Source organism: Struthio camelus, chromosome 19 (assembly GCF_040807025.1).
Source record: "Struthio camelus isolate bStrCam1 chromosome 19, bStrCam1.hap1, whole genome shotgun sequence".
Classification (NCBI taxonomy): Eukaryota; Metazoa; Chordata; class Aves; order Struthioniformes; family Struthionidae; genus Struthio; species Struthio camelus.
In genome coordinates, this window is record NC_090960.1 from 163,437 (window position 1) to 185,358 (window position 21,922).

Sequence of the window (21,922 nt, forward strand, 5' to 3'; positions counted from 1 at the left end):
GCGACGCGCGGGTGCTGCTCGCTCGCCGGCGGCCTCGCGGCCGCCCCTCAGCAGTCACCACATCGCCTTATCGCCTAGCAACACCCACATGGGCCCTGCGATTGGCGAGGCCGCGTCCCCGCCCACACGCCCCCGCCTCCGGATTGGGCGCCGGCCGGTGACTGCGCGTCCACGGGGAGCGCCTCTTTCTTTGTGCGCCGCGGGCCCGCGTGGCCGCTCCGCGGTCCGGCCTTTCGTGGCCCGGCGCCCGTCGGGCAGCCGCCGCACGCCTCGCTGTGGCCACGGTGCCCGCGCTGGCGCACTAGTAGCCCCACGGTGTGCACACCCGACGGGGGTAGGGGGCGGCCGAACGGGGGCCCGCGGCTGCAGAGGGCCGGCGCGGCCTCGCCCCTGGCCAGGCCGGCGGCCGCCGCGACGGGCGCAGGCGGAGCCAGGCGCCACCCGCCGGGCCCGGCCTCTCACAGCCTCCGGCTCGGGGGCGGGGCGCGGGAGCTTGGCGCGGTGCCGCGGGCACGGGAGCCCGCCTGGGTTCGCCCCGGCCCGGCCAGGGCCGAGGAGCGAGCATGCGTCCCCTCCTCCCGTGGAGCAGCTCCGGCGGGCAGGGGGTTGGCATCACCCCAGGGCCGGCTCCGGGTGGCCCTGCCCCGGCTCTCATTGGACTGCGCCAAGGAGTAAACTGTCAGCCCATGTGGCGTGGCCGCCGGAGGTGGCGGCTGCTTAAATAGCGGTGGGAGCTAGAGGGAGACAGTGAGGAGAGCGCGGAGCAGCGGCTGGTGCGCAGCCCGCAGCCCGGCACCGGCCGTTGCAGCGCCCGAGCCCGCCCGGAGAGCCCACCCCGCGGCAGCCCGGTCCCGGCCCTGAGCTGACGCCAGGGTCCCACCGGCACGAAGCCTTCCGCACCTGCGCAGGTACCGACGGGGCCGCGGCTGCGGCGCGGGTGGGGGAGCGGCGCCCGCCGCCGCCCCCGCCCCCGCGGGCTGCTGCAGCCCGGCAGCCGCGCCGCGGCGGCTCCATCTTGCCGCCTCCGCCGTGCGGGGCTGCGCGGGGAATCCGGCTGGCGGGGCGGCGGCGGCGGGGGGGCGTCTGCGCGGCGCGGCCCGGCCCGCACAACGAGCGGGTTCCGCGCCCCGGCGCTGTGCGCGCCGCACCCCTGCTGCCGGGGCTGCCCGTCCCCTTCCCGTGGGCTGTTCGTCCGGGGCCCAGCGCAGCTGTTCCGAGGAGAGGCCCCGCCGCCCGAGAGCCCCGAGGCGCGGGCACCGCGCCGGAGCCTCCGGCTTTCCCGGCTGGCGAGGCGGCGCGGAGGGGAGGCTGAGCCGCTGCATTGTGGCGCCGGCGCTCGGCCATCTTGGCGGCGAGCAGGCGGGCGGGGGCCCCGCGCCGCCGGCCGGTGCGGAGCGGCGCGGCGCGGCGCGCCGAGGGCAGCGCAGAGATGCTGCTCGGCGCAGCCTGGGCGCCGCTGGGCGCAGGCCTCACGTGGCCAGCGGCGCGGAGTCCTTCGGCCCTCCCAGGCCTCCTCCAGCGCGCCGCTCTCCGCCGGCGGCGCTGCGGGGCGCGGAGGGAGGGGCGGGCGGCGCTGCGGGGCGGCTCGGCGCGGCCTCGGCGGCCCCGCGCTGCGCAGCGCCGGCGCGGAGCCAGCGCCGCCCTGGACCGGGCGCTGTGACTGAATGACCCGGCGCGCCAGCAGGCAGACTCTGGTCCGCTGTTTTATCTCCCAAGATGTCATGGGCTAAAAAGTACTAGTAGGCTATGGAAGCTTGCAAGCAGATATTTGGCCTTCTCCGTAGTTGAAGGTGACTTCTTCATACATGCTAGGGAACGTTCTCAAAAAGGGTATAGCATATATTAGTAAATCCCCTTTTTCTACTTTATTACATTCAGGCAACTGGTTATATTAACCTCACTGGTTGTGCACTGGTCTCTTTTTGGTGATGCAGTTCTGTCAGTCCCTCTTCTGCAGCTTTCTCTTCACCTTCTTCCCCCAGCGTAGGGCCCTTTGAAATACTGAATGCACATTTTGCTAGCTAAAAGCCTCATTCATGTGCTCAAATTGAAACAGATTGTGTCAGAGCAGTCTGTTAACTTAGATACTTCTTCCAAGAACAATATTGGAGGCTTTGGATCATGTATTGCTTTTAAAAACAAGTAAAAAAAAAACCATTTCAGCTGCTTGAGCAAAATGTTCACCTTTTCCTGCAGCTTCTAAGTTTATTGAAACAAGCTGAAAATCATAATGTGTTTTCAAGGGCTGCTCTTAGTGGATGAATTCAGAGGATGGTGGCCTTACATGGAGAGAATTGCAGGCAGATGTTTATTTAAAAAAAAAAAAAATCCAGTATAGTGATCTTGGAGACTTGTGTTTGTACAATCCATTCTGGATCTCTGGGAATCCAAACAGCTGTGTTCATTTTGTAGCAAACAAAATCTAACATTATCTTCTCAAATAACATTTTGAACCAAACTTTGTTTCCTACTAAATAGTTTATTTAAATATGAAAATGCACTGCTACTCTTTTCACTTCCCATGTGCTCAGTGGGACAAACCCAGCCTCAAAGCAGAGACAGTTAACAGGTCTTTGTAAAATTGAAGCCATAGCACACAGACTGACAGTAGTCAAATGCTTTCAAAAAATGAAAGCCATCTTGTGTTACTTTTTTTTTTTTGTTTAACAGATAGACATTGTTGCTCCCTCTACAAGTGAATTTCCTATGTAATGACAATTTTAATTACAAATCTTAGAAACTGGGTTTGATATTAAAATCAAATTGGATAATCAGAGGTTGGGAAACCTGGATTACAATATAGTGATACTTAAACTAAGGAAGCAAACCATTATCTGCTGAGGGAAGCTGTAGGAGACCCATGAATGTTTCCAGTTAAGATAATGGGAGCCCCAAAGAAGGGTCAAGATTTGGACTGTCAAGAACCAGTAGCAGTGAGTTGGCTTTGAGGAGTCTGGCCCACCATGAAGAGAGTCATCAAAATAACACTGAAAAAAAAATAAAAGCAAGTACCTCTATCTAGAAAACTGAACTGTGCCTCAGGCAAAACAGAGTTTGGGTGGTTTTGTTTGTTTGCCAACAGACTCCATGTGCTTCCCTTGGTGGACTGCTTGGTAAAGAATACCCCCATCTCAAATTTATAATGATCAGCAAGACTATGTGTATGCCTCATCACCCCCTTCCCCCTTTTTCTTACTGAGGCTTAGGTGGGCATAGGTATAGCACATAAGAAAATTATTATCTTTGGAGATTGGGGTAGTCAGGTATAAGTGGGAGAAGAAGTCAAACTTTGTCTTCAAGTTCTTCCCTCCCTACGTCTCCTCTCTTCCTTCCCCCCCTCCCCCCCAAATCTTACAGTTTGAGTGGGTGCAAGGATATTCTTGTAGGGAAACAAAATAGATAAAATTATTATAAAAGTAGTTGTACAGCTGCCAGGGATAGTGCAAAGCAATGATTACTACTCTTCTTTTTGATTCTTTATTAGTGCTAGAGTAGTGAGGTACTGATGAACAACTATCTTAAATGCAGTGAAGAGCAATATTTCAACTGGCAAGTAAGCTTGGTAGTAGCACTGGGCTCACATGAAACCGATAGGTATCAAATACATAGAGAACGTGGTTAGTAAGGTGTAACGTGACTGAAGAAATGAACTGGCATCAATAAACAAACCGACCTTGTCAAGTGGCTAATGTGGGAGGTAGATAACCAGAGCACAAGTATAAAGTGATGAAAGTGGTTACTAGTCAATAATGCCGTCGGGGATTGTTAGTTATTACAAGGTGACAAACTGAATGAGTCAGCAATGCAATATTGTTGCAAAAAAATATTGTGTAAAGCCAGTGTGGTGGCAACTTATGCTTAACTGAGTTGTCTATTGGACTAGTATGTTCGGATCCCTCCCTTTCCCCCTTGATTTAAAAAGGTAAGCTGTCTGGGAAGAATTCACAGTTATTAAAACCTTCGGGTAAACCAAGGGAAGAGAATGTTAGATATCTAGTTCTGTCCAATAGAATACACCCTTAAGAAATGTGAGAATTCTGTTTGTTCCTTTTTACCTTTTCTTGTTTCCTTTTTTGACCTGTTGCTTTTATTTACCCTGTTCATCAAATGTAATGGGAGAAATTTCCTATGTATATTTCTGTAGTCCAATCTCCTTTAATACATCTGTGGAAATCATTGTCTTTCTTGATCTGTGCTGTGTCCTATACTTCACAAACTGTCAGTATACCATGTATAGTCTAAAAGCGTTTACAGAAAAAGTGAGTCTCTAATATAGTAAGATAATTCAATACACCATTTTGGAATAATGTCAATGAATTTTAAAATGGTCTCTACTTGCTTTCTGTCTGCCAAGGAAGACTGAAGATGACATTGGTTGCTGAAATGTGCTCTTTAATCTCTGATTAATTAGAGATGACTTAGAATTCATGTTTTTTTCTTTCCCCACTCACCTTTTCCACAGCAAATCATCTACACTGTGTCTATCGCTTCAGTCCATAAGTTGGATGTTATCTCTGACCTAGGCATTTGGAGCTCTTTGTGTCAAGTCTAAATCTTTCAAGTTCTTTTTGTATAAAAATCCTTAGGTTGTGGCTCTTCTTACCCATTAACCCGGCTAAAGTTAACTTCTTGGCTCTCCTTTTTTACATTTTGATTGCTACAGCATCTTTTTCTCTGCCTTTGACACAGTCTTGCGCAACTACATTCATAACGTGTTGGCAGAGATTACTTTTCTGATAAATTCCATTACTTTACTCTCCCAGAAGAGTATTTTATCCAGATTGGCGATGCCTAGATGGAGTTTTTGTGATGATATGGGATAGGAAGGGACAATCCAAGAAGTGAAGTTTCAATCCCTTGAAATATAACTTGTATTTCTGTCCCTTGAGATCCCCAGGCAAAGAGCTGTGGCATAAAACTGAGTCATAATCGCATAAGCATCTTGTATGTCTCATGTCTTAGTCTTGGATTGAAAGCTCCATGCCTCAGGTTCATTCTTGCTCTGCTCCTAGTGCTGAACTGCTGTGAGCGTAGCAGAGCTGCGGTCCTTGGTCAGGTTTTCTTGGTACAGTGATGATGCCAACAGCAGAACTGATCTGCTGGATTTGGGAATAGAAAAATGAAAAAAGCTCCTCCTCAGAGTTGAGTGGATTGGGCCTATTGACCACCCACTCCAGTTTGGGGGTATAGTTCCTCAGTAAGATCCTTCAGCATTTGCTGACTAAAACCAGTAGTGATACTGTTTTCCCGTTTAAATGAACAATCAGAGTGCAATAGATTTTTACCTCAGAGGAGCTTCTAGATGAATTCACAAAGGGGAAACCATGCTTAACCAATCTGATAGACTCCTATGATGGAATGATAGGGTGGGTAGATGGGGAGAGCAGTGGCTGTTGCCTACCTTGACTTCAGGAAGGCTTTCGTTACTGTTTCCTGTAACATCCTCATCAGCTCGCTTATGAAGTACGGGAGAGATGAGCGCACAGGGAGGAGGACTGAGCCCTGCCATTCAGCCTGTTTTCAGAGGGTTGTGATCAGTGGTGCAAAGTCTGATTGGAGGCCTGTAGCTAGCAGTGTCCCGCAGGGGTCAATACTGGGTCCAGTCTCATTCAACTTAGTCATCAGTGACCTGGATGAAGGGACAGAGTGCCTCCTCAGCAAGTTTGCTGATGATACAAAATGGGGAGGAGTGGCTGATACTCCAGAGGGCTGTACTGCCATTTAGAGGGACCTGGACAGGCTGGAGAGATGGGCATAGGGGAACCTCATGAAGGTCAATAAAGGGGGGGTGCAGAGTCCTACACTTGGGGAGGAATATCCCCATGCAGCAGTACAGGCTGGGGGCCGACCTGCTGGAAAGCAGCTCTGCAGAAAAGGACCTGGGTGTCCCGGTGGACACGTTGACCATGAGCCAGCAATGTGCCTTTGTAGCAAGGAACGCCAGTGGCATCCTGGGCTGCATTAGGAAGAGCATTGCCAGCAGGTGGAGGGAGGTGATCTTTCCCCTCTGCTCAGCTCTGGGGAGGCAGCATCTGGAGTGCTGTGTCCAGTTCTGGGCTCCACAGTGCAAGAGAGACAAGGAGCTACTGGAGAGAGTCCAGCAAAGAGCTACTACGATGATTAAGGGACTGGAGCATCTCTCATAGGAGCAAAAGGCTGAGGGACTGAGGGAGCTGCAACTGTTCAGCCTGGGGAAGAGAAGACTGGGGGGGGGGGGCGGCAATCTTATCAATGCGTATAAATAGCTGAAGGGAGGGTGTAAAGGGGATGGGGCCAGACTCTTTTCAGTGGTGCCCAGCAATAGGACGAGAGGCAACGGGCGCAAACTGAAACGGAGGAAGTTCCAGTTGAACATAAGAAAAAAGCTATTTTACTGTGAGGGTGACTGAGCACTGGAGCGGGTTGCCTAGAGAGGCTGTGGAGTCTTCAAAAGCCATCTGGACAGGGACCTGGACAACCTGCTCGAGGTGACCCTGCTTGAGGTGGGGGGAGGGGGGGGTTGGAGTAGATGATCTCCAGAGGACCCTTCCAATCTCAACCTGTGATTCTGTGGTTCTGTTGTCTAAAGTATTTAATATGAGGTTGAGAAATCCAAGATAGTCTTTTGGGAACAATTCTGTTTTTGCTCCCAGAAGGAATGGGCTGGAAGAGGTAATCATCTCTTCTACTTCTGAGTATTACACATTGCATAATTCTGCAGTTACTCCACAGATCTAAATGATGATAACTACTGAAGGCAAGAAGAAGGGTAAAAGAAATCGGGCAGCATCTGTGGTATTGTGTGGTGTCTGGGCTACACCTCAGCAAAAGCCTTGCAAAGCAAAGGGCTTTGTTTCTCCTACGCACATGTACACACCCGTGCCCCAACCTCTTTCATTCACGGGAAGGTGTTTTGCCTGTGCAATGTATGGATGGAAGAGAGGCCTATTTTTGCTCAAAGCATCAAGAATTTCTGAAGGAGGCTGCAGAACCATGAGGTGAACAACCTTTTACCGTGGCTTTCTAAGTGCAAATTTTTTTTTCCATGGATAAATCCTCTCAAGAAAAAGAGGATACGATTCCATGCCTAGATGAAGTTTCTTGGGCTGGGAAAACTATTAATGCAAAGGGTCATCTAAGATTAACCCGTTGATGTTGTATTGTGCCAGAAAGATGATTGAGCACCAGTAGTGCTTTTGCAAAGTGCTTGCATGGCACTATGGAGCATAATCTGTGATGGAAATAAAACTTTAGGTTTTACACAACAATCTTTTCTTTGAAGTCATTAAGACAGACTTCAAACTATTTGAATACCTAATTTTCACTGTGATTTTTAATTGCTAAAATCCAACACATTAACGCAAGAGAATCTTTTGCCTCTACCATCAGAAAAATTATTTAAGGAAGTGCTGTGAATGCTTACTACCCACCTCTTGTCCTCTGTTCATGCAATCACTTTCATTTATACTTTTTCCTTGAACTTGCCTGCTTAGGTCTACAAGCTGTAACTTGAACTTAACTGGAACATTGGATTAACTTGCTGTCTCTCTACTTAGTGGCTAATAATTCTTTCAATGTAATACAAAGAAAGTTTTTAAAAAAATGTGGTGACTGTAATATACGAGCTATTATTTGATGTTGTGACTTGTATGGATGGCCTTCCATGCTGCTCATGCTGGCCTGGTGCTGTCTGTGTAATTTCAGGTTGGAGTTCTAGAATACAAATTCTTCAGGGACAACAGCCAGGGTTTCCTCCCCGCCACTCCAACTGGAATACAGATCTATTCTGCTGACTTGTGTTTTAAAGCATCGCCCTCTGCCCATGGGCGTAGGTCCCCATGTCCGGTCCCCTAACTGTGCCAGTGCAGGTTCTGTGTTTTGGGGAACACGTTATATGTAAAACTTGTTTCAGGTATTTAGAAGGGTGCTAAGATGTATTGTCATCTCTGCGCTTTTTGGTTGGTTGGTTTTTTTGTAAACGAAGTCTCTGATTCTTGATTCTTAAGTTAGTATTTAACTTTGGAATGATTGTAGAACTTGTTTTGCTGCCTGTTAGGTTTGCCTTGTAATTACATATTTTATTGTATGTATTTCATAATTTCCCCACCCACCTCCGCTCCAGCGTATTAATCTTTCTTCTCCTCAGGCATCACAGAGGCCCTGCATTTGGTAAAGCTAGATCTGTTCATTCTCTAGTTGTCATATAGAAAGTGGGGGTTTTCAGGGCCCAGCACTCCTTTAGCATCAGTTTTCTTGTCTCCGTTGTCCCCACAAATCTTATTGTCAATTTGATTAGGTAGGATATCTTCTTGTACTAGAGGCTCCACGGGCTGTTCCTGTGTGGGTGTTTCTCCCTGCAAATACACTTGTTTGTCACAACACGTCAGGAAGGCTAGGGACACATGTAGTCTCCTTCTCTGTGTGAAAGCTTACTAGTATTATTGCTTTCTGGATCTCAGCGACAGGGAGAAGTTAAGAGATGGAGGACGTGGTGATTGCAGGCATAGCAGGAAAGCTGCCAGAATCGGAGAACTTGCAAGAGTTCTGGGAGAACCTACTTAATGGAGTTGATATGGTCACAGAGGATGATCGGAGGTGGAAACCAGGTGAGCGCTCATCATCTCTCCTTTCAGAGCCTTGAGTTCTGAGCTTGTCAGGTTAACTATCCTATGAAGTGAAAGGTTTTGTCAAACAGGGAAACCCTGCCAGAGTTTTCAAAATCGCTTCTGATGCAGATACCAAGAAATTCAGGAGCAGAACACTTCTATAAAAGTCTTATGTAATCCATTTTATAATGGCATGTCTCATGCAATAGTAACTAGTTAAAGTTCTATGTAGCTTATGTACAGAACACTTCTAACAGAGCAGCTTTAACACAGCAGCATCATTAATCTTGGACCTGCTGTTGACAGCTGTAATAAGACCACTGTCAGTTTTATGGGTTTGGAAGTAGCAGAGGGACTGCAATCCCATGATTTATGACTTTTTACAACGTTCTTGTCTGTCTGATCGTCTTCTTGAAATGTTTGGCCCATGTCTATCTAATTCAAAGCTCATGATCTGCAAAAGTGAAAAGTAGCTTTTGTTTTTCCTCTAACTGGCGACCACTGATTCAGTCTGTGTATGTGCTTGGCACAGCTTGCCTGTAAGTATTTGTGCTCTGGCAAATAGATACCTTTTGCTGCCATATCTTGGAAAGTCTTACAATTCACAAGCCTTTTTGTTAACGCAGCTTTCTAATTCCCATATGGGATCTACAGAGATGGGACATTAGATGATCTCATAGCACTGTGGGTGCTGCAATATGGAAATGAGGTTTCACATGTAATCAGGAATCGGCTGTGGTCATTCACAATGTTGAATTTTCCTTCTCAGGAATTTATGGACTGCCCAAGAGAAATGGAAAGCTCAAGGACATAAGCAAATTTGATGCCTCTTTTTTTGGGGTTCACCCCAAACAAGCTAATACAATGGATCCTCAACTTCGCTTGCTGTTAGAAGTTTCTTATGAAGCTATTTTGGATGGAGGTAAGCAGCTGAATGGCTGAAGAGGGAGAATTGTGCTGTATTGCTGCTGTGCAGCAGGTGCAGATGTGAATCTATGATGAGTTCTAACACGAGAAAGCTATCACAACAGAGAGGAGACCAAAGAACTGGTAAGAGAGTTAGAACAAAGCTATTTTCTCTAGAACTTGAACTAGGAAATCTACATTGTTTGCCCACAAATCTGTCTCGTAACAGAACAACCAGTACTGCAGAAACACTTAAATAGCCAACAGGGGAAGAGCTTTTTGTACATTGGTGTCCCTATGCTCGTGCTCTATCATGATATTCCAAAATAGATTCCTTTGCCTGTTAAAGGCAGAGGGTATAACTGCAGTCAAAACCAAAGAAGACTCGAATAGAATTCTCATCCATAGTCTAAAAGGATGGCAGATGACCTGATGTGTTCCTATGCCTTGGTCAGGTTCATTGAAAATATGTGGCATTTGAGCTACTACCTTAACAAGCTTACCTAGGGGATGTGCTTTCAGAAATTGGAGCCTCCTTTCGCCATCACTGCCACTATCCTGAGCTTTCGAATTATTCACCCACAGAATAAGTAACAAAGTTTGTTCTTACTCAGTTTCACATCTGAACATAAGAAGCACATGGACAAAGTTGGAAACAGCCCGCTAATACTGACAAATTGACACCTGCTGCTCTGCTGCTTAGTGTCAGTCCCAAGGCCTGAATAGTCTGTTTGTGTCCAGAACTCCTGTAGCCCAGAAAAGAAAGAGCAGACGTTGCCAGAAGTCAAAGTTGCCACGCAGCCTTTCAGAGCAGAATTGTTTCTTATTCCAGGTTGTTGGCTTTTGTGCTTAATGACTCTTGTACTCCAGAGGCCTCTAGTGTGGATAGGTAGATTGTGCTCACGTGATATTCTGAGGGCTGCGTTTTTTTCTCCTCTTCTGTCTGCTAGTTTTCTCTGCGCTGGAAGTCACCTGTTAGCTTATCTGATCAGCGTTTGTATTTTGCATAGTCCGTACCACTTCTATACGAGACTTCAGCAATGCCCAACTAAGCTGAAAAGCTGTCCCAAGGCAATATGTCCTGGCCAAAAAAACAACGCCAAAGATTTGTAAGGCCTGCAATTGAAGGAGGTGGAGAGGTAACTATTGGTAAGGGAACAATGCTACAGGTCTGCCAGAAAGGAACAGTAAGAAGCTGTATTTCATGACCCAGTGGCGGAACGTACCTGGTGTTCCCGTAGTTTGCCCTTCGTTTTGAGTTTGTCTGCCATAATCTACCTTCCAATATTCCCATAGGTATTAATCCAGGCACCCTTCGTGGCACAGACACAGGTGTGTGGGTTGGTGCAAGTGGGTCAGAAGCTGCTGAAGCCCTTAGCCAAGACCCTGAAGAGCTTTTGGGGTACAGTATGACTGGCTGCCAGCGTGCTATGTTTGCCAACAGGATTTCCTACTTTTATGATTTAACAGGTAAGTGTCCCAAAGCCTGTCAGTGCTGATGAGTAATTGCAATTTGAGCATGATTGTTCCATAGCTTCCCTGGAGGGGTGAGATGGATATGATGACGTAGACCCTTCTGGGATAAGGAAGCAGCATGCAACAGTTATGAGGAGGCAAATGGGAAGCAAAAAACGTGTGGTGAGATTCATTGTAAAGCTTTGTACCTCAGTTGCTTCTGATCGGCATAGCTGGCATTCATCTGAAAGAAGATGAAGATGATGGCAGAAGGCCCTCAGAAAAAGGGTCCAGATCTTGCTTTAAACAGCCTTTAGACTGTTACTTGATATCCAGTCATGTAGAAATTTGCCCAGAGGTGAATTGACTAGAAGGAAAGAAATGTAATGGGAAAAGGTGGTGAGTGAGTTTGTTTGTTTTTGCTTGAGTAAAGTGAAATAATTGAGGGGAGTACCGAAATGGTATATTGAAGGCACAGATATGACTAGAACTGTCTGTGGCCTTGAAGGTGAAGTAGAGGGATGGGAATTCCTATGCAGAGCAGCTGGACATTGCGGTCATGGCCAAGTTAGCACGAGGAAGAGGAAGGGATTTTAGTGGTGAGAACAGAGAAATAGATGAGACCTGCCTGCAACAGTGCAATTTCTTTTTTGGATGGAAACTGATAGATATAATGTGAAAAGGTACCCTTAAAACCAAGCTGTTGGCATGTTCTTCTTCTTCTTTCCTGTTCCTTATTATCTGGTAAGCAGGCCAAGGTGATGATACTTGTATCCCAGTGTATCAGGATTACCTTTAATGTTCTGTAGCAACTTTTACTTAGCTTTCTTTGGATACATTTCCCCGAATCCTGTAGTCTCTAGCAAACAACTCTAGAAAATGAACAGTAAAAAGAAATTTTTGGTTAGTTCATTTATTTTTTTTTTTCCCCCCCCCTGCCTTTCCTGTTCCCTAAGGACCAAGCATAACTATTGACACAGCCTGCTCCTCTAGTCTCATCGCTCTGGAAAACGCTTACAAGGCAATTCGCCACGGACAATGTAGTGCAGCCCTGGTAGGAGGAGTCAACCTTCTGCTAAAACCCAACACTTCTGTGCAGTTCATGAAACTTGGTATGCTTAGTCCTGATGGTGCCTGTAAGGCCTTTGATGTTTCAGGTATGGCATTAGCACCAAATATTGTTGTGTTGTATGAGTTTTATTGCTGAGGGTGTGACCTGATACTCCTGTAAAACAGCAGAGAGCCAGTGTCTCAAACAGTGCACTTAAAGTTCAGGGTATGTCATAGCTGCTCTTATTTATGTTGCATGCTTAATTGAACCTGGAAAACTAACTATGGAGAATAAACTGTGTGGTTCATTTCGCTACCATTAAGGAGAGGAAATGACGTGATCTCTTGATGGAAATTTTCATTTGTGATAAGCAGATAGCTTTTTTTTTTAGGGCATGCATTTTTAAAAGAAATGCCTATATTGTATTCTCAAAGCAATCAGTTTTAAACAGCACTTAGGAATGAGATGACCATAGTGTATGACATTTTGCTACTTGAGCAGAATTCTTCAGATTAGGGACGTGTTCTTCTCCCTCTGTTCACAGGAAATGGATATTGTCGCTCTGAAGCTGCTGTTGTTGTTCTTTTGATGAAGAAATCCATGGCTAAACGGATCTATGCCACAATAGTCAATGCTGGGAGTAACACTGATGGTTTTAAGGAGCAAGGTAGGCTTTGAGCCACAGAAAAGTGAGATTCTACAGAACTGTCCAGTCTTGATCATCACAAAGATGGGCCTATGGCTTTTAAGGAGTTCACTTTCTCTAGGCCTGTGAGATTTTATTTTTTATTTTATTTTTATTTTGCTAAGACAGATCTCAGGCCTTTATTTTATGAAGGAATCCAAGAAGGCAAGCGGCTCTTTCTACTGCACAAACTAACAGGAGTGTCATGTTACTAGTTTTGACTTCCTCAGGATACCTCTGTAATAACCTTTTTGCAGTGATAGTAGACACATAGGCATTTTTATTACTGGAAGGCTCTTTCCCTGCTGCTCTCCCATTTCTCCCACTCTCCAGTCATGGACGCGCCGAGTTTCACATGTTCTGCTTGTTCTGGACACCTCTTCATATCCTGTTAACCAGTGTCTTCTCATACTAGTCTAAACCATTGATTTAGCTCCCTTTCTGGATCCCCTTCTTCCCAAGAGCATGATAGGCTTATTGTACCCTGTGCCAAAGGCATAGCTATAAATCCTGAAAAGGTTTACTTGGTCTCTTTTTTTCGGAGCTTGTAGCCCTAACCAGTTAAAAGGACACTAAAACCAGAACAGGAAGCAAGCGTCTGATGGGAGAGAGGAATTGATGGCAATTTTGGTCCTAGGTGTGACATTCCCATCTGGAGAGATGCAGCAGCAGTTGGTCAGCTCTTTGTACAGAGAATGCGGTATCAAACCAGCAGAAGTGGAGTATGTTGAAGCTCATGGGACAGGCACCAAGGTCAGTGCAGCCTCCTCTGTTTGTTGTTGTTGTTTTTTCTTTCCTGTTGTTTTTCCCTGTGCCCCTTGTCACACTTTTTCCTCAAATTATTCCTTGTTCTTTCAAAACAAACATGAAGGAACTGTATTTTCCCCTGTACATCCGTTATGGGAATGGGTACTGCTTCACCACTTTTGGATTTTACCCAAACATCTTTTTCAGATTTTTCTTCTGCAGTGTGTTTTGGAAGTATTAGCTAGTTGTCATTCTGATTCTCTTCTTACTAGGTTGGAGATCCACAGGAAGTAAATGGCATTGTAAATGTCTTCTGCCAGTGTGAGAGAGAGCCACTGCTGATTGGCTCAACAAAGTCAAACATGGGTCATCCAGAACCTGCCTCTGGGCTTGCCGCATTAGTGAAGGTAATGCATGACTTGAGAAGGAAAATGCTGGCTTTTAAGAAAGTTTGCACTGAGCCAGGATAAGATGTAAACTTATAATGAATTCTGGTGATTCTCGCTTATTATTTCATTACTCCTTGCTTCATCTGCAAATACTTTTAAAAGCTCAAGTGGTTATGCTGCTGGCTGGACATGAATGCTCAGGTGACCCTTGGGGAGGGGGGGGGGTGTTAGTATACACGTACATTTTTAATCCTCCTGTCCTAATGAATCCTACAGGAGCTCAGACTGTGCTCAGAATAAAGGCTTTGTGATCACCTTATTGATTGTTCTTGCACCAGAACTTCCAGCAGAACTGCACTATAAGTCATTTGGGTTCGGGGGAGGTACAAGTAGAACAATATAAGTGTTTTGGGTAGCTGACACAGACCCAAGAGGCAGTTTGGGCTCAGTGCCGAAAGAGTAGTTGATCCTTCTGGCTGTTTGTCAGGGATGTGTCTTCTCCTCCTCTTCTCTGTCTGTCTCTCATATTGGCAAGAAGCCAGGTGAGTTCTTCAGTATGTCAGACTTCCAACTTGGATAGTTGGTTGTCTTAGCAACCAGCTGGCCTACTAACTACTGCTATAGACAGACAATCATCTATCGGTGCTGGCTTCTAACTGCTTAGCAGAGAGCTAGCTAATGTTCATGCTTGGTTGTAAGCCTATTACTGAAAACCTTACAGCCGTGCAGATTGAAGCAACGTGTATTGTCACTGCTAGTACTTTAGGCTCTTTAAAGTGGTTATGACCTGAATAGATACTACTCCCTGTGAATAACTTTAACTGCAAAAAAAAGTTTGGAAACTGCAGTGTATATCGTTCTTTAGATGAAAGTGTCGGGTGTTTTGGTTTTTTATTTTTGTTTAATCTCTATCATCCAGGCTGAGACCTCCTTCAGTAGAAGGAACGTTGACTGACTCATAAAATAAACCTCTCCAGCCTTACTACATTGTAGTCTGTAAACAATTTGCTTTGTGTAGTTTTGCTGTCGTCTGTCAGGACAGGATCATAACTCTGAGGTGTTCTTTACGAGTCTGTGCTCCTTAGAAAAGGTACAGAACTGTGAAAAGAAGATACCTGATTTCTTTTTTGTAGGCTTCTCTGATATATCATGTTTTCTCACTCTTTTCCATAAGTTTTTTCACTTAACTTTGTATCAGAACCTACAGCTGCAAGCAACAGCCTGTAACACCCGCCATGTCTGCTAAAGTGTCTCTTCCTATACTTTTCTTAAGTTGTATTAGGTCTGATTCCCAGATCTGGTATCTTGAAAGCATTGGAAGCTTTGTTTGGAAGGGTGTTGGAAATGCTCGCTCTGTTCCTGATTCTCTAACAGTTGGGCAGCACTTGATATTTTAACATTGGGAAGTTGATCAGAATGGCAGATTAGGGATCCTTGAAATCAAGCCGGAAAATAAACCGAGCCAGCTATCTCTAAGACAGCTACCGTCTCAGGCAGTCTGAAGTTACTGTAAGCATTTTCTTTTGGGATTCCATAAAATGCTTCTTATATGTGAGATGTCAGTCAGGAAAATAGATCCTGGAAGCATCGGATTTCAGACTTGAAAATCTATTACGTATATGAACAGGCAGGAAGGAAACTAGGGTTTGCCGAGGTCGCTTTAGTATGGGAGGGAACAACTTACGTGTACTTTTGAACTACTTGGCCTAATTATTTATTTTATAGCAAAGACAAAGCCTCTTGGTGGCTCTGGTGTATACTCGCTGTACTATACTCTCAAACCTGTATAAAAGCCATGGTGCTTAAGTGTATGCTATGTAATCATTAATAGTAAAACAATAGAAAATGTTTTCTACAAGCAAATATGGAACACATGTTACTCTGTCTCTTTCAGGTCATTCTTTCTCTGGAACATGGGCTGTGGGCTCCAAATCTTCATTTCAATTCCCCAAATCCGGATATTCCTGCCTTACAAGATGGCTCTTTGCAGGTGGTGTGTAAGCCAACACCAGTAAAAGGTGGCCTTGTCAGTATCAATTCTTTTGGCTTTGGAGGGTCTAACGCTCATGTCATTCTGAGGCCAAATGAGAAGAAACGCCAGCCTCTGGAGACTTGTAACTTGCCGCGACTGGTCCAGATCTGTGGCAGAACACAGGAAGCTGTGGAAACACTAATTCAAGAGAGCAGAAAACATGGAAGATGCAGCCCATTTTTAAGCCTGCTCAGTGATATCTCTGCGATTCCTGTATCTTCCATGCCCTACAGGGGCTACACGCTAGTTGGCAGTGAAAGTGACATAAATGAGGTCCAGCAAGTTCAGGCATCTGCTAGACCACTCTGGTACATCTGCTCAGGTAACACCACAGCAATGGGTCCAGGCTTCTGCATTCCTTTGTGGCTCTGGGGTTTGAGCTATTGGATCCTGTGCTCTGTTTAACGTTCTTTTCCACTTTCTAGCATGAGGAACTATCATGCAGCCCTTTGCTAAGTGTAGGAGACTCATGTCCCTAGTTTTCTTATCTAATCCTTCCAATTCAGCTATCTTCTGATGATGGCAAAGTCCAGGAGAATGAAAAGCAGTGTTTAATTTAGAAGGTATTAGAAATCTACAATGTTTTGCTTATAGATAGAGTTCTTTCACTGCCAGAGCAAGTATGTGATGTCTGCTCCTTGTATTGAGTATTACCAAAGCTCACATTCTCCTTGCTTTTCTTGCAGGCATGGGAACACAGTGGAAAGGTATGGGCCTGAGCCTAATGAAGCTGGATCTGTTTCGCCAGTCTATACTGCGTTCAGATGAGGCTTTGAAGGACACAGGGCTGAAGGTCTCAGACCTGCTCCTGCATGCAGATGAGAACACTTTTGATGACACTGTCCATGCATTTGTTGGACTAGCTGCTATTCAGGTAAGACTGAATGACTGATGGAGGGTGACATGGACCCTTTCCTAGCCTCAATCCATATGCTAATGTGTCTGTTTGGCTGGTAAAAAGTCGTATGGATTAATTAGTAAGTCTGTGTAATCAGCAAATGATGGTGATCTGTTAGAAATATACCTCTGACAGGAAAGCGTGTTGCATCCTTGATAGTTTTGGGTCCTGTTGTTTTGAAGACGCTTGGGGGAATGTTGACCTAAACTGATTTGTGTGCATACATGGGGCAGTTTCTTCCTTTAAGAGACTGAGGAATGCCTGAAGTTTTGTGTAAAAGTTTGTGCTAAGAAACAAGGTTCTATGGAATATTTCTATATTTTACCTTCTAAAACTTGTTTTGAAAATGAACTTAATGGTGTTAAATAAAGTTCTCTTAATTCTGGATGAATGTCAGTGTAGGATTCAATGCCTTTTATTAAAAGGCATAGTTTTAAGGCCAGCTTTCCAGACCACTTTGACTCTACTCTGTACAGACATGCTCTTCTGCAAAATCCTATTGTTGGAAATAACTTCCTAGTGGAAGTCTAGCTAATGGAGAGGCCCAGGCAATACTGGAGTCGCATCATGATTCTTGAGCTTGCTTTGAAATGAGACTGGAACTGCACTTGTGAAGAAAATGTCGGTGAGGCCAAGAACAAAGTCTGTACAGGAAAGCCATTTTGTAATATACTCACTGCTGCCCTGTAGCATACCCTTTGTTGAGGCATGATGCCTGCTTACTCTGGTGTGGAATCACTAATCGTACTTTTCCCTGCAGGTTGCCCAGATTGACATGCTGAAGGCTGCAGGTCTGCAACCTGATGGGATTTTGGGCCACTCAGTGGGAGAACTAGCTTGTGGCTATGCAGATAATTCTTTAAGTCATGAAGAAGCCATTCTTGCCGCTTATTGGCGAGGACGATGTGTTAAAGAGGCCAAATTACCCCCAGGAGGAATGGCTGCTGTCGGTAGGTAGCTAATAGTAGATCCTTACCAAATAGGTGATACAGGAAAGTACATTTGTTCTGTTGTATGGCATTAGGATAAAATCAGGCTCTGAAATGTGGTGTGTCTATAAAACTTTAGATACTGCTGGCTCTTTTCCATTCTACATCAGAAAAACAAAGGGCTATAAAATACTGAACTTAATGTAATGGTAGCTACCTCTGACCTGGAATACAGTAGAATTTGGGTCATCCATCCCAACCTAGGTGGAAATGGCGAGGTTTATTGGCAAGTGACAAATGACAAAAGCACTGATAATCTACCTGAAAAGGGATGAACATCTATAGCACTGAGGTTTTTGTCTCTTGACTTAAAGAGGCAAAAGGAGAGACTTCTGATGTACACAAGAGTAATGAGGCATGAAACCAGTAAGAAACTTCTGTATTGTACAGTGTACTGCCATTATAGCTCGAGGGGGAGACCTGATGATAGGACTGGCTCTTGTGTACTAACACTTAGGAAGAAGCTCTTCTTAGAAACACTGAGCAAAGCTTATCTGTGTCTCCGGGGAAAGTAAAGAATATAGTTTTGGCCTCTGTTCAGTGAAGTCTTGAGCTATGGACCCAGTAGTTTTTTATTGTCTGGCTTTGTGGCGTCTCGTATGTTTTTAAATAAAATGATTGTTTGTTGCACACTTGTTTTTCTGCTTCTTATTGGCACAGTGGTCATTTAAAAAACTCTGAAACGCTTCTTTTCAGAGAAAAGCTGTCACAGGTCTAGTGCAGTAGGTTTGATGACTAGATCACTTGTTATAATCTTCTTATTTTAACTAGTGCTCCAAGGGGCTATCTAATTAGACTTTCTTTTGCTTGATGTTAAATACATGACAATTTACCATAGAACTTGTCTCAGACTGCTGCATTTGTTTTTCTGTAATCTGATATTGAGTTCAGGTGTCTTCAATGACTTGTATAAATGTAATAAATGGCCAGATCCTGTGTGTATGATTGCCTCCCTTCATGAGGCTCACAGCTCACTGCTAGAAACACTTGTATTGTCCTGAGATCGTCTTTCTGCAGGTCTGACATGGGAGGAATGTAAGCATCGCTGTCCGCCAAATGTGGTACCCGCCTGTCACAATTCTGAAGATACTGTCACTGTTTCTGGACCTCTGGTGAGCAAGGAACTAATGTGGTACACACCAGAGTTGGGACTGGGACTGGGACTTGGGAAGCTCCAGTTTGGAGAAAATGTGAAGTCAAGTGAAGGTTCAGCTTCTTGCAAAGGGAAGCTGGAGTGAAATGATGGGAGGGGAGATGGTGCTTTTTAGGAACATAACCAGTCAAACGTCCTGTGAAAGAAAGTGATGTTAGTGCCCCAGTGAACTAGCGATTACAGATCTCACATGCTGAATAATGTTACAGCCATGGGCTTATTGAGAGATGAATGATAAGACTCGGAAGGACAGTAACAGCGTCATGGCGTAAGGCTCCCTTTAAGTGCCAAGTGATGGAGCATATAGGGGGAGTGCAGCAATTCATCCAGATCCTGAGTATGTTGCAGGCTTTTGTTTAATGCACTTCTGTTGTTCTTCTTCTTCTTCTTCTTAGGACTCTGTGAATGAGTTTGTAGCCAAACTGAAAAAGGATGGCATGTTCGCAAAGGAGGTGCGCAGTGCTGGGGTTGCATTTCATTCCTATTACATGGCATCTATCGCACCAGTGCTGCTCAGTGCCCTGAAAAAGGTAATATTGCTCAATTATTTCTCACATGGCTTATTCTAGGACACCTGGGATTTGAGTATAGGTTGAGCTTAAGGGGGCGTCCTCTTTTAGGAGGGAAGGAAATCTTTTAAAGAGTGTGTAGATCTCTGAGATACCTACGGTTAAATGTCCTGTGGTCTCAAGCAGAAGGATATCCTGAGCAATCAAGCTGAGAAAAATGGCCCATAAAGGGAGGGGAGGGAAGGATGGGCTTGCTTTTGCCTCTCTTACTGTCATCTGTAACTTGTAACTCTTCTTCCTCTTCTGTCTTACCTATCTGTAGGTCATTCCATACCCTAAACCTCGTTCAGCAAGGTGGATCAGTACATCTATCCCTGAATCTCAGTGGCAGAGTGATCTGGCTAGGAATTCCTCTGCAGAGTATCATGTGAACAACCTGGTGAATCCAGTGCTGTTCCATGAAGGTCTGAAGCATATTCCAGAGAATGCTGTTGTAGTGGAGATTGCGCCACATGCTCTCTTACAGGTATCGTATTCAATTACATCAGTAAGCTACTATATTGGTATGCTACTGCAGGAAGGAGATTGAAGGTCTGAGGACTGAGGAATACCGCATTTCTGGAGGGAGAAAATGTTCTCAGAACTAGTACTTTCAAGTCTCTCCCACGTTTAGGATTTAAAAAAAAAAAAAAAAAAAAAGGCATATCCCAACACACTACCACTTCCCCACCCACACATTCACATAGTTGCCTTTATTCATTGCCATGCATTTCAGATAGCTGATAGCCAGCTCGCTGAACTGTGCAATGAGTAGGAAAAGCCCTTAATCATTTGGATCAAATAGTGTGTGTGCAAAGAAGGCAACAAGGAGGAATAATGTGAAACCTTAATACCTTGGGTTGTGATGTTGTCAGTCTCACTAAGCTGAGTTAGGCCTAGATCCTTATTTTGTTAGGAGACTTCAAAGGAGGCAACAAAGAAATATGGGTGACTGAAAAGCCTCTTTCTCCTCCAGCCCTCAATGGTTATTTGGATGCAGTGAGGATAAATGATGTTTGGGGGGAGGGGGCAAGAATAACAGGCCTTCTCTATGAAAATCTTTTTATCACCATCTGTACCTTGAATTTAGTTTGAGGTTCTTTGGTTTGCTGTGCCTTTGAACCCCTTCCAGGGGGTAGGGGGGGAATGTTGGGGGAGGTGGGCCTCTCTCTCACATTTCCCCCATCTTCCAGGGAATCTGATTATTGGATTATCATTATGCTGAAGCAAAGTCTTGCTCTGCTTATCAACAACATTATTTGAGAGGATATTAATTAGGTGACTGTAGCTAAAAGCAAATTTGTATGGCAACAGATGCCGAAGTGTTTGGGAAGTTGATCAGAGCGTCTATAACATCAGGTGTTCACAAAGTGTCTTGTATGTGTCACTTTTTTTTTTTTTTTTTTTTTTTTTAGAACGCCACTAAAAATGTTTTATTTTTCTAAACTATAGCTAGAGGTGTATTTTGGGAACTTCCTGAGAGTTAGATGATATTGGAAGCCTTTGCCTTCATTTTCCGAGAAGCCTAACTGGGGGAGTGGATTACAGCTCTTGGACGACCGTATTTAGCCACCTTGCGTAGGGCAATACTTACATAGTGACCGGCAGTCAGGACCTAACATGCATGCTGTGAAGCCTACTTCTTGGATACAAGTGTATAAATAATCAGTACCTTTTTCCCATTTTGTCCCCTTTTGAGACTATAATGTGAATTAAAGTCTCCCTGCAGTCGGCAAGGATGTGCTTCCCCCCCAAGATCAATGCCATAGGTCTTGTGCTTGTCCCTTAAAAAGCTCAAGGGCTGGTTCTTTTTGTTTACTATGTGGCATGCTAGAGGTGAAAAGTCTAAGCAGAATCATAGTTATTTGGGAATCAAGTTTCAGGGTTGTACAATGCTTGAGTTCCGATCCAGTATATATTTGTTATGTCATGTTGGGCTTATTTGTACTTTGAAGGTGACTTCCAGGTAGACAGAGAAAGGCATAATCAGAACCGAGCTGTTTAGGCAGACTTTTTCCCTCCCTCCCTCCCCCCCCCCCCCCCTTCCTGTGAAAAGATTTTTGCACTTCATGTTGAAATCATACAATTCTGGACTCTCATGCAAACAGCTAAGGATTTCATCAGCTGGATTTGAAGGTGCCCTGTTTTTTCTTTCCCTCTTCCTTCTCCTATTTAAAGACACAGCCCCAAATTAAAGAGCAGATGTCCAGGGCAAGGTTTTTAATTTAATAGCTATTGTTTGGAAAAAAGCTGTGGGATGCTTCAGAGTGAAAGGGCTGATCCTGGGAGCAAGAGCCCCTAAGCTCTGTGTGCGTGCACACAAGTGGGAGGCTCGAGAGGATAATATTGCAATATTGTTCTTGAAGTGCAACTTTTGACTTTACTTGACGATCTGCTTGGGAAAGAGAGGTTTGTAATTCGGCAGAATTTTATGAATATTATATAGGTTCTGCCTTATGAGAAATGTAACGTCTTTGGTGGCTG

The 21,922-nt window shown here is 45.1% G+C and overlaps 1 protein-coding gene across 1 annotated transcript in view; it reads left to right on the plus strand.

Annotated features, from left to right (window-relative positions):
* Window positions 1-476: 476 nt before the first annotated feature.
* FASN (fatty acid synthase) overlaps window positions 477-21,922 on the plus strand; it is a 46,434-nt gene continuing 24,988 nt past the window's right edge. Inside the window, exons 1-14 of the mRNA XM_068913209.1 lie at window positions 477-908; window positions 8,439-8,585; window positions 9,355-9,507; window positions 10,788-10,961; window positions 11,903-12,103; window positions 12,542-12,664; window positions 13,320-13,435; window positions 13,702-13,836; window positions 15,713-16,172; window positions 16,537-16,724; window positions 17,509-17,698; window positions 18,755-18,849; window positions 19,286-19,420; window positions 19,722-19,925. Coding sequence (XP_068769310.1) covers window positions 8,459-8,585; window positions 9,355-9,507; window positions 10,788-10,961; window positions 11,903-12,103; window positions 12,542-12,664; window positions 13,320-13,435; window positions 13,702-13,836; window positions 15,713-16,172; window positions 16,537-16,724; window positions 17,509-17,698; window positions 18,755-18,849; window positions 19,286-19,420; window positions 19,722-19,925 — 2,301 coding nt within the window. The 5' untranslated portion in view covers window positions 477-908; window positions 8,439-8,458. The remainder of the gene's footprint in view (window positions 909-8,438; window positions 8,586-9,354; window positions 9,508-10,787; window positions 10,962-11,902; window positions 12,104-12,541; window positions 12,665-13,319; window positions 13,436-13,701; window positions 13,837-15,712; window positions 16,173-16,536; window positions 16,725-17,508; window positions 17,699-18,754; window positions 18,850-19,285; window positions 19,421-19,721; window positions 19,926-21,922) is intronic.